The 12,133-nt window shown below is 56.8% G+C and overlaps 1 protein-coding gene across 1 annotated transcript in view; it reads left to right on the top strand.

Annotated features, from left to right (window-relative positions):
* Positions 1-11,265, top strand: part of PLXDC1 (plexin domain containing 1) — a gene marked incomplete at its 5' end in the record, with an annotated part of 55,495 nt that extends 44,230 nt beyond the window's left edge. Inside the window, 5 exons of the mRNA XM_081109731.1 lie at positions 2,625-2,685; positions 3,905-4,040; positions 5,665-5,700; positions 7,765-7,925; positions 9,767-11,265. Of these exons, the coding sequence (XP_080965857.1) occupies positions 2,625-2,685; positions 3,905-4,040; positions 5,665-5,700; positions 7,765-7,925; positions 9,767-9,886 (514 nt within the window). The 3' untranslated portion in view covers positions 9,887-11,265. The remainder of the gene's footprint in view (positions 1-2,624; positions 2,686-3,904; positions 4,041-5,664; positions 5,701-7,764; positions 7,926-9,766) is intronic.
* Positions 11,266-12,133: the final 868 nt, after the last annotated feature.

The following is a 12,133-nucleotide window of genomic DNA, read 5'->3' as shown; positions in this document are numbered from 1 at the left end:
TTGCCGAGCCCACAGGACACAGGTCCGGCTGGGAGGAGAGAGAGCCCCCGCCCCCCACCCCCCTCAGGCCTCCCAGGTGTTCCCCCCACAGCTTTTTTTTTTTTTTAAATATATTTTATTGATTTTTTTACAGAGAGGAAGGGAGAGAGATAGAGAGTTAGAAACATCGATGAGAGAGAAACATCGATCAGCTGCCTCCTGCACATCCCCCACTGGGAATGTGCCCGCAACCCAGGTACATGCCCTTGACCGGAATCGAACCCGGGACCCTTCAGTCCGCAGGCCGACGCTCTATCCACTGAGCCAAACCGGTTTCGGCTCCCACAGCTTTTATTCACTGTTTGTTTTCCCTGTAAGAGGGGCTGGGGCTGTGTGGTCAGAGAAACAGGAGTGAGGAATGCGCTGTTGTTTTAACTCCTCAAACACCAAACAGCGTTTTTGCAAAGTGTTCAGGCCCCTTCGCCTGAAAGGCACAGAGCCTCAGAGAGAATACAGAGCGTGGGCCCCAGGCTGGTTCTTTTGCGAGTGGAGCCGCGCGTGGCCCATCTTGTGCACGTTCAAGCTCGAGAGCCGCCATCTGGGCGGGCGGCGTGGGCCGATAACCCAGAGGAGCCGAGATGAGCCCTGGAACCCTGGGGCTGGCTGCCACCGCGTGACGTGACTCGGCATCCAGCGACAGCTGAGCCGTGAGAACTGCAAAACAGGTCAGAGGGAAGCGAACCTCTCCCGGACAGCCCCGCAGAGCGCACACGCCCAACCCCAGATCTTCGCTCTGGTGCCAGGGACCATGCCAGTTTCATGAGGGTTGGTCAGGGTGGGGGAGGTTCTGGAAACCTCTTGTCCTCAGGTGCCCGTGGGCCTGGGCTCAGCCACTGCCAGCCAGCTCCCTGGAGCCTCAGCTCCAACTAAGAGCTCTCTCCAGCCCCTAAAAGGTCAGAGGGCAGGGCTGGTGCACTGGGGCCGGCCACCGTGGCCGCTCCCACCAACAGCTGCTTGCAATCACCACGTGGACTCGTGGCTAACCCTCTCCCCTCCACCCTCCACCCTCCACCCTCTGCAGGCTCCCAGGACTCCCCCTCCCTGCCCTGAGCCTGGAGCTGATTTAGACAATTTCACGGACCTTGGCGTTTTCCTGTCATCCCACATTGCCCCCCCGGTGGCCCATTCTGGAGTCTAAGGGTGACCTTAACTCCAGGATTTGGCTCAGGAAATGAGCCTTCCCTCACCATTGGGAGGGTCCCCGGAGATGGTGCAGGAGCAGCATGCGGCTGGGGCAGCACCTGGCATTCAGGAGGCACTCAATTAACTGATGCCCTTCTTTGAATCGGGGTTGGTTGGCTCAGGGCTTAGACCAGCCGTGGGCAAACTACGGCCCGCGATCCGGCCCGTTTGAAATGAATAAAACTATTGAAAAAAAAAAGACCGTACCCTTTTATGTAATGATGTTTACTTTGAATTTATATTAGTTCACACAAACACTCCATCCATGCTTTTGTTCCGGCCCTCCGGTCCAGTTTAAGAACCCATTGTGGTCCTCGAGTCAAAAAGTTTGCCCACCCCTGGCTTAGAGTGTGATGCTCTTAGACCTATATTAAGGCTCAGTCCTTGAAGGAATCACTGTGGCCTAAAAGAAACGTTAGTTCCCACCCCCCGAGTAGTGCCCCTAATCCTCCATCCCCCACAGCAGGGGCACAGAGGACCTGCGAGAGAGGAGGGTGGGTGGCTGGGGCAGCAGGTGGAGCAGCTCAGAGTCATCTTCAGCAGGAGCGGCTGCCGGCTCCCCGGGGAGCCTCGGCCCGCAGTCTCCCAGGTCTCGGGCAGATGGGCAGGCAGTTGCTGGTGCAGGACGTGAACCAGCCATGAATTCCTTCTTAGCACGGGTGGCGCGTGATGTTATTTTCCCATGCAGATGTCCCCGTACTTGAGTAGCGCTTGATGGATTCCCCTGGCACCGAAGAGTGGAGATCGGAAATTTGAGCACCAGGCCATGGAGAACATTCTCTCGTTTATCCTCACGCCTCCACCCCTTCCCTAGAGAAGTGCCCGGCGCCTTGCAGCCCAGCTGAGCTGCACCGTGTCCTCCCCGGGAGCCCTGGTCGGCCCGTTTTCATCTCTCCCAGCCTGTGGCGGGACCCTCCTGTCTGCCCTTTCATGTCACACAGGGGGGTGTTGGCTCAACCTGCTGATGTCCAGCTTCGCCCAGCCTCTCCCTGCCAAGTGCAGGCCCTTCCACACCAAAAAGGGGTCTCGAGGAATGAACAAGACTTCCCCAGATGAGAACACGCGTGTGAATTCCCTGTTAGCGATTTCCTGGCAGCCCCAAGTCAAGGGGATCTGAAAGGTCATTAGAGGTCATGGCCCCCCACACACTGGTCTGGGCAGAGGAGGGCTTGGTCCTCGGGAGCTGGGTCAGAAAGAAAGTGAGGGTTTCACCAATGCCTCCCCCTCCTCCTGGGAAAGGAATAGAGGGTCCAGGAGGGTCTGACTCCTGATTCCACAGCCGCCTGGTGCTGAGGGCAGCTGCCCAGTGGTCTCGGGGAGCTTGACCGCCTGAGCCCGGGGGGAGCTGTTGCTGAATGGGGGGAAAGGAAGGGGAGAGCTCTGACCTCTGGTTCCCCCTGCAGATGCTCCAGTGGCTTTGACCGCTACCGCCAGGAGTGGCTGGCCTACGGCTGTGCCCAGGAGGTGAGAGGCTTACCTGAGCCAGGCTGTGGGGAGCAGGAGGGCTGTCAGCAGGCCCTCGCCTGGTAGCTCTCTCAAGGTGTCTTTGGTTCTCCGTGAAATTGTTCCCTCCCCCTGGGACTCGGATCCTCTGGAAGGCTGTGCCCCTGGTGACATTCGTGAAGCAACTGTGGCTCCAGGGGGTGGCAGTCATTCTGGGAGTGAGAAGAGCTATTCCAGGCTCCTCCCATTTAGAATCCCATACCTGTTCTTTCTCACTAGTGGGATTTCCCAGAATGCTCCGCACTTTGATCCTGGGTGGGGAGGTCCTGTTGTCACCCCTTATACTGTCATGTGGGTCATCTGTGTGTCCTTTCTCCTCCCTTCCTCTCCATCTCCTCTTGCAGTGCAAGCACACGCCCCTGCTGGCTGCCCACGTGTGCTCTGATTTACTCCTCACCTGGCCCCGGGAGCTGGGGCTGGTGCCCCACTGGCCAGAATGGGAGACCGAGGCTCAGAGCGGTTTAGAGACTTGGCCTGCATCTCACAGTTGGTGAGAAGGCGAAGGTGCCGGGCCCGGCATTTAAACGTAAACCCCCAGGCCCCACTGCCGGGCATGCGTCACCGTCTGTTTTATGAGGAAAGCTGGGCGAGCAGTCTTTTCCTGGCCTTACAAGAATCTTGTCCAGCGGCCTACTTCTGCCGTCGGCCATTGGTGAATATACAGATTCGCTCTGTTTATTTAAAGCTGGCATCTCGGCTCCTTCCTTGAGGAAGGATTCAAAACAGTAGACAGATAAGTTGCCCTGTAAGATGAGATGCTTTCAGGTCTGGCCGGTGTGATTCAGTGGTTGAACGTTGACCCATGAACCAGGAAGTCACAGTTTCATTCCCTGTCAGGGCACATGCCCGGGTTGTAGGCTTGATCCCCAATAGGGGGCGTGCAGGAGGCAGCTGATCAATGATCCTCTCTCATCATTGATGTTTCTCTCTCCCTCTTTCTTCTTCTCTGAAATCAATAGAAACATATTTTAAAAAAAGACAAGCTGCTTTCAGGATAAAGCGGGAAGCTTAAAGGTATGCAGGGCACAGCGTTGGTTAGATTGCCATGCTTGGACCATGCATGGAACCTTACATTTTCTGACCACCCAGGGATGAAAGTGCCCCCCCACCGCCCCCATCCCCATTTGTTGGCATGCCCATCAGCGAGGCCTCTGTCCAGGCAGCCGGGTCTCTCTTACAGGCAGAGGGCAAGACGTGCGAGGACTTCCAGGACGAGGGCCACTACTCGTCTTCCCCTGGCAGCTCCTTCAGCCCTTTGGACGGAGACCACAGCACCACCTCCTCCTTCCTCTCCTTGGACAGCCTCACCACGGAAGGTAACGTGGGGGGAGGAGGAGGAGACGCCCCGGGGAAGGGCGACTGCACCGGAGTACCCCCCTCTCTGACAGGGATTATCTCGGAATAAGAACTGCCCTGTCCTTTCCCAGACGCGGGGCCTGAGACTCAGAGACCCCCATTAGGGTCACCTCCTGGTGAGATGTGGAACCAAGTTTAGAATGAGGGGACTCCAACCCAGGCTCTAGCGCTGTGCTGGCCCCCGTCAGGGCTGTGAGGGGGGACATGATTGTCCAGCCCAGGGCCAGGTATTTTATACCATATTTCAGTTCATCATACTAGCCATCCTCATAGAACCCTGAGGTCTTATCATCCCTGTGGAAAGAATAGACTCACTCTAGCCGGGTCACGGTGGCTCAGTGGTTGAGCGTCGACCTAGGAACCAGGAGGTCATGGTTCAGTTCCCGGCCAGGGCACCTGCCCAGGTTGCAGGCTTGATCCCCAGGAAGGGGTGTGCAGGAGGCAGCTGATCAAGGATTCTCCTCATTGATGTTTCTCTCTCTCCCTCTCCCTTCCTCTCTCTGAAATCAATAGATATATATTAAAAAAGAAAAAGAAAGGGCCCAATGGCCCAGTAGTTGAGTGTTGACCCATGAACCAGGAGTTCAAGGTTCGATTCTGGTCAGGGCACATGCCCGGGTTGTGGGCTTGATCCCCAGTAGGGGGCGTGCAGGAGGCAGCCAATCAATGATTCTCTCTCTACATTGAAGTTTCTATCTCTTTCTCCCTCTCTGATATTATTAAAAAATATTTTTAAAAAAAAAAAAAAAGAAAAAGAAAGGGGCAAATGGAAAGGAGAGAAGAAGTGAACGTTACAACACTATTCGGCCACAGGCCCATTTTGTAGATACAGGGCAAGTGAGGCTCCCAGTGCAGGTATTAAACCTCCTGGTTCATAGGTCGATGCTCTGAGGCACGCCTGCCGGGCGGCAAATCTGATCTTGTGACCCATTCCCCCGCTCCTCAGGTCCTTCCTCAGCTCCCTCTGTCCCTTAGGAGAACGTGAAAGGTCCTCAAGGTGGTGCCACCCCAGCCTCACTCTCCACCCCAGCCTCACTCTCCACCCCCTGCCCCATCCTCACCGCCCTCCAGCTGCACGGGCTGCTTTTTATTTCTCAACTGGGCAAGTTCTTGCTGACGCTGGGCCTTTGCCCATGCTCTTCCCTCCGTCGGGAACCCTTTCCTCAGCCCTCCTCCTTATCTCCCTGTGTCCGTTGAGGCCCCCAGTCAGAGCTTCATTAGGCTGGATCTTAATTGTCCCTCCCTCCCTCCATCCAACCTGTTAACTCCCTGAGGGCGGAGACCAAGTCTATCCTCAGTGCCTACTCCCAGTGCTCAATTCAGAGCTGACACTCAATGAGTACTTGTTGAATGAATGAATGAACGAACGAACACGAGACTAGGAAAAGCTGGCTTGTTCACGGCCTTCTACCATTGCACTGCTGTGTGACTTTGAGCAAGTCACCTCCCCTCTCTGTGCTTCAGTTTCCTTGCCTCTGAAATGAAGGGTTGGACTGGACCTCCCTACAGTCCCATCCGGACCTAGAGTGGCAAAGGCCGTAATGATTCCACTAATCTCCCGCCTTCTCTCCTTTCTTTTGGAAGATGACACTAAGCTGAATCCCTATGCGGGAGGAGACGGTGAGTACAGAGCTGCCTGCCCTCCTCTTCAGAGCCCAGCCTCTTGGACCCGCCCCAGAGGAGGGGGCAGCAGTGCCTGGCCTGGGCTTGCATCCCCAGTTGGGGAGGGACAGCAGCCTGCGCTTCCTAGACCTCCTGCGGGGCGGGGAGGCCGGGGCTTCTGGTCACAGGCCCCCTAGATGGAAGGAACATGTGTCTCCATTAGAATTTCCCATCTTAGGAACCTCCTGTGGTTCTCTGCTCTTGACTATACCCCCCTAAAATGAGAGAGAGGAGGCGACGGGGCTGCACCAGGGCAGCGTGGTGGGGTGTGGCCTGTGGCCATCGGCCTCTTGCCCCCATGGGCCTCAGCACCTTCTCTCACGTCAACTTTCCTTTGACCCCCCACCTAGGCTGGCAGAAAGTACACCAACATTGTTCACCACAATTTTTATAGGGTGCCGGAAGGTGGGGTCCCCTCCCCCAGGGTTACCTGGGAGGCCAGTCTCGCTGATGAGGTGAGGTGGCCCCACCTTTCCTGCTTTTGCCCTGACCCAGCTCGGGCCTTTGCTGCCAACACTGCAAAGGGGTGGTGGACGTGCCCCTAACTCCAGGGCCTGGGAGGTCGGGGTCCAGCAGGAGAGAAGAGGCTATTAACGCAGCACAGTTTGATGGTGGCTCCCACCAGAGACGGAGCTGTTCTTCTTCTGTGGGCAGCAGGTGTGAGCGTGCATGTGTGTTGGGGGGGAGGGCGCAGGGTGGAGGGGCACCGCTGAGCCACATCCCCTCTCTACACCATGTGCTCATCAGCCCAAGTCCTGACCATCAGATCCCCAGGGTCCCTGCAGGCTGCTGGCCGGCTGCTGGCCAGGTCAGGGGAGGCCAGCTTGGGGGCATCTCCCCTCAACTCCCCCACTTGCTGGTGACAGATGCACAAACCCTGCTGCCAAGTGCCCCAGGGGCATTTCTCTCCCCGGTTTCCCCTGCTTGCAGAGAAGAGGGCTTGGGGAGGGCAATGATTCTGGATGCATGTCACAGCCTTTGAACAATCCCATCCCACCCACTAGCCGAGTAAATAAGATCAGATATTCCCGCCGTACGCACGCCCGTCTGTGTCTGTTTCATTATCTCCACATCCCTTTAGGGTCGGGAGGAGGCGCACACAGCCAGGTGGTATCGGGAAGTTAGCTGGCACTGGCTCTGTCCTTGGACAAATCCCTCCGCCTCTCTGTATTTCCATGACCTCAGCCACTCGGGAAGGGTGGGACTTGAGCGTCCAGCTCCGTAGTCTATGGAAATACTCCGTTTCCTCCACGGAATATATTGCAAATGCTTGGGGTGTTCTCAGAGAGCGGCTGCTGGTTTATGGGCCTTCAGGCGACCTCGCTCACCTCTTTTATTGAGCTCCTAGGATGGGTTGGCCTTTTTTCCCCTAAGCGCTGAGAACATAGAGAGGAGTAAGGCACGGTCTCTGCCCTTCACGGGGTCACAGTCTGGTGGAATGGACAGTGACAGGTAAAAACGTGGCCATTTTGCTGTCATAATACCTGGCGCTTATTGAGGTACCAGCCATGGTCCTCAGTACTTGACAAGCATTATTTTGCTTTAACCCTCACAATAACCCCAGCAGGTCACAATAATTACCCTTGTTCTGCATAAACGATCATTGAGACACTGAGAGGTTAAATAATGTGCCCCAGGCCACACGGCTGGTAAGGGGCAGAGTCTGGGTTTGAGTCCAGGCAGCCAGATTCCAGCTCCCAAATTCTTCACCATCACAGGCCCGGTGTGAAGTCCCCAAAAGTACTGATGTGGCCTGGGGATCAGAGAGAACTTCTCTTGAGATCCTTATTCCATCGACATTTGGGCAACATGAAGCGATTTTGAAAAGCCACCTGAACCACGCCCAGAATGAGAACGCCCTGCTCAGGACTCCACCCACTCCAGCCCCCGCTTTGTGTGTATTTGATAAATAGATGGAAGGTGTTGTCAGCTGCCGTCTCTGGGGCTTTGTCAGCACCCAGGACGCCATGGCCCCACCTTCCCGGCTCCCTGCAGCAGCCCTGCCCTAACGTCTCCCCACAGGCCTTCAGGACAACCTGTCCCCCAAGACCAAGGGCCCCCCGGTGCACCTGGGCACCATCGTGGGCATCGTGCTGGCAGTCCTCGTCGTGGCGGCCATCATCCTGGCGGGGGTTTACATCAGCGGCCACCCCACTTCCAACGCTGCGCTCTTCTTCATCGAGGTCGGCTCCCCGCTCTGCTTCTGCATCTGTGTCTCCCTGGCCATTCAGTACCTGCCCCTCCCCAGCTCATCCCTCCCCCTCCACACGCCTGGCGCCTCTTCCCCCCCCCCCCCCCCCCCAGGAACCTTCACCGACTCCATCCAGGCCCATCGCACACTGGCTAGTGCCCTTTAGTCCCCAAACCCCAGGGAGCTCCTCCAGGCTTCCGGTCCTGTCTGCTTTTGCTCTCCTCCCCCCCCACCTCCCACCCCCACCCCCACCCCACCCCCACCCCACCCCCCGTGAAATCAGGCCCCAAAGAAAAGAAATGAGGCCAGAAGCACCACACATGGCCATTGGGTGCGGTGCAGCCAGTCCCTAATGATCTATGGCCCCTCATGGCCCGACTCCAGGCCCGGTGTTTAATCAAAGCCATAATGGAACTGAGGTCTCTGCCTCTTTGCTGTGAGGGTTTTGTTTTTTAATTTTTTAATTTTTAATTTAATTTAATTTTTTTTGAGAGTAGGTTTACTAAAGGTGGGGACAGTGAAACAAGGAAGGGTGTAGGACAGAAGCAGCAACTGGAGAGCGTCTAGGCGGGGCTGCTTTTGCTCTCTAGAAATGTCACAGGAGCCCTAACCGGTTTGGCTCAGTGGATAGAGCGTCGGCCTGCGGACTGAAGGGTCCCAGGTTCGATTCCGGTCAAGGGCATGTACCTTGGCTGCGGGCTCATCCCCAGTAGGTGGTGTGCAGGAAGCAGCTGATCGATGTTTCTCTCTCATCGATGTTTCTAACTCTCTATCCCTCTCCCTTCCTCTCTGTAAAAAATCAATAAAATATATTAAAAAAAAAAAAAAAGAAATGTCACAGGAAAGAAATGAGCTGAGGCAGGGCTGCTTGACTCACTGGAAAGTCAGAGAAAAGGCGGCCTGGAGACAGGTCCAGGGGGTTAGGCCAGGACGAGCTGCTGCTGCCCATTGCTCCCCGGGTTGCAAGTCTCCGGGGACCCTGAGAGTTTAGGAGATGAACGCCCGCGAGGGAAGAAAGGCGTGGGCTGCCCCCAGGAGGGAGAGCGCACTGCTGTCTGGGTTTTTAGATCAGACTCCACAAACCACAGTCACAGTGAGTGGCTTTCTCTGGGAGCTTTCGCTGAGGATGCGCCAGTTTTGCATGTCTCAGAGCCTGGAAGAGCCAGCCCGCGGTGCAGCCTGGGAGTGAGGCCCAGCCCTCTTCACACTGGGCCACAGAGCTCCGCAGCTCCTGTCCCAGCCCCACGCTTGGCTTCTCACTGGCTCCCCTCCTGGCACAGCGGTGGCACCTCTGTGGCCACAGCCTCCTTCCCGGGGAGCACAAACCCTCTGACCTCATTACCCAGAGGCCCAGGGGGCTCCCTCCTTTTTGTCAGACGCCCCCTGTTTCTTGTGAATCCTAACCAGTCATTGGTAAGCCTCAGCCTGCCTGGCATCCCCAGCCACAGGGGTGCTGACGTGGCAGGTCTGAGACAGGCCCAAGAATCTGCATTTTCATAAGCTCCGCAGCTGACTCTGTTGTAGGACCCGTTCTCTCGGCATTTCCAGAGCCTCCCTGACCATTCCCTCTCTCACCTACGTCCTCACTTCCCGCCGTCTCAGGGCTCCACTCCGTGTGTCCCTAAAGCTTTCACCTTGAGCCCGGCAGCCCTCACCTCCCAGCAGGTTTCCCCGCAGCGGAGGGAGGGCCCTGACCTTCACCCAGCTCTCAGGAGGCCCCCCGTGTCCTTGTAAAGAGAGTCTCGGTGCTCCCCACTGTCCCTGGGGCGGGCAGGAGCGGGTGGTCCCCAGTGGGTGAGCTCATACCTGCTGACTCTACTCCGTTCCCCGCAGAGGAGACCTCACCACTGGCCGGCCATGAGATTCCGCAACCACCCCAACCACTCCACCTACACGGAGGTGGAGCCCTCCGGCCACGAGAAGGAGGGCTTCGTGGAGGCGGAGCAGTGCTGAGGCCACGTGGCACCTTGGAAGCGGAGAAAGGAAGCGGAGAAGTGATTTTTGTTGGCCTCCTCCGAGCAGACGCTGGCTGGGACGCTGGGACAGTGGTGGTCTGTGGTGCCAGAGCTACCGTTTGGCCCTCACACCCCACTATGGAAGCAGGGGCAGGAAAGCAATTGAGTTTTTAAGGAACAATAACCCACTTTCGTCCTCTCTCGATGCCAGGGGTCTCCCCTTGTGGGGCTGTCAGTGGTCTACTCTGTAGCTGCCCCGGAGACCCCGTCCCACCTGGAGAGGACCAGACGCCCGGCTCCCGGTCACCTCCTGCCCCTGCACAGGACACGAGAGAACTGAGCTCTTGCCTGGGGCCGCCACAACCCGGGTCCATAGACTCGAGCTGGTCCTCATGGCTATGGATCCGGCGCATCCCGCCCCTGCTCCTGTGGCTGTGGGAGTCTGGAGAAGGCGTTCTCTCCATCCGTGAACACAGGTTCAGCAGCTCTACGCCCTTCGCCAAGCCGCATGGAGGAGAGCCGGAGGGGAGGGGAGAAGAGAACCTCCGGGGAAAGCTGCATCTTTAGGCTTCGCTCCCTTGACGCGCCCTTTCTGCTGGGAGCCGGTACTTCTGTGTCGGACCGGACGTGTGTGCAGCCCGTGTAGCCCAGCTGTGGCCCCGCCTCGGCCGGGCGGGCCCTGAGGGCTCTTTATTCCAGCGGCACCCGGCGTGCCCATTGTGTTCACTGGCCTTGTCCTCTGTCGGGGCACAGCTTTCCTGATTGCTCTTTTTCCTCCTCCAAGCTGGATGTGGGTGGCCATTGAAGGGTGGTTTTATGGAGACCTATCCAGCAGAGAACTTCCGCTGTTGAGCAGCAAAGCCACCGGCACGGTAGGGACACGGGACACAGGACACTCCCAGGGGAAGGAGGGACTTCCTACGGAAAATCGTGACCTGGAGAGATGCCTCCACCGCCTCAGCTCTGCTGAATGTTTTGGGGGTCAGAGAGTTTGAGCTCCCAAACGTAAGCTGGTTCTAAGGGAATTCCATTCCAGAGATGAGTTGAGGCTGTTTCTGAAGAGCATTTGAAACAAAAATCTATCGCCCTGGCCCATGGGGCTCAGTGGGTTGAGTGCCATCCTGTGCATCAGAAGGCCGCTAGTTCAGTTCATGCCCAGGTTGCAGGTCCAATCCCTGGCTGGGGAGTGTGCCGGAAGCAATCGATCAACGTTTCTCTCTCACATTGATATTTCTCTCTCTCTCCCTCTCCCTCTCTCTCTAAAAATCAATAGAAAAATATGTTTAAAAAAACACACACAAATAAAATGGAAATCTATAGCTCACCCTCATCCAAAGTAAGCAATATTGGCAGTAAATAAATGGTAAATCAGTCTCCACTTGGTCACGCCCTTGCATGCATTGTCATTGGGGAACCTGCAAAAGAAAGTAGTTTAAGTGCTTGGCCTCCTGAGATCAGGGGCCGGGAGTCCACAAATGACCAGACACATCCAAACACTTGACGGTGGTCATCCAGCCGCTCCATAGTTTGTCCTCACTGAGGATGCTGATGACAAGCAGAGTAGGAAACAGCTGGCCCTCGGGTATATATATTCCTCCATAAGCCAGACCAGGGAGAGAAATGGGAGGTCAGAATCTGAGAAAGAAAAAAGACAGCGCCACAAGGAGAACCGGCTCTTTCCAAGCTTCTGGGGACAGAAAGGTCCGGAACAGCCCTCAGTGAGAGACGCACAGCCCAGCCGGGCCCTGAAATGATCTGGGCTCCCCGCCGGGGGCCCTGGCCAGCAGGAGGGTGAGTGTTGCCCTTGCCTGACCAGCAAAGCATCTGGACACAACGTTATGTGTCTAAATTGCCCGTGAGGCGGTTTCTGGGGTGGCCAGATGCAGTGCACAGTGTCCCACTCCCAATCCAGCACGCTCTTCCCCGTGGGAGCTCCGCCAGCCGCTCTGGATTCCCCAACGGAAAGAACAGGGAGACTGGAGAAAGGGGCGGCGATGCGCCCAGGCCGCTGTCGTAACCACTGCAGGTGGAGAAAAAGTGCCCGGCCCTTGGCAGTGGGTCAGAGAAGCCTGGCGAGCCCTTGGGAGGACAGTGCACAGGGCCGTGGAGCTGTCTGGCAGCAGGCGGCCTCATTTGTTGACAGCAAAAAGAACTAAAGATCTGTCATTAAGAGAGGCCTCCGGGCATTAAGAGCCTCTGGATGTCTCCAGCCAGAACATGTAGCCCCAGAAAAGAGAGCTAGGCA

This window comes from Myotis nattereri (genome assembly GCF_964212035.1).
Source record: "Myotis nattereri genome assembly, chromosome: 16".
In the NCBI taxonomy this organism is placed as follows: Eukaryota; Metazoa; Chordata; class Mammalia; order Chiroptera; family Vespertilionidae; genus Myotis; species Myotis nattereri.
This window is presented reverse-complemented; position numbering and strand designations above follow the sequence as displayed.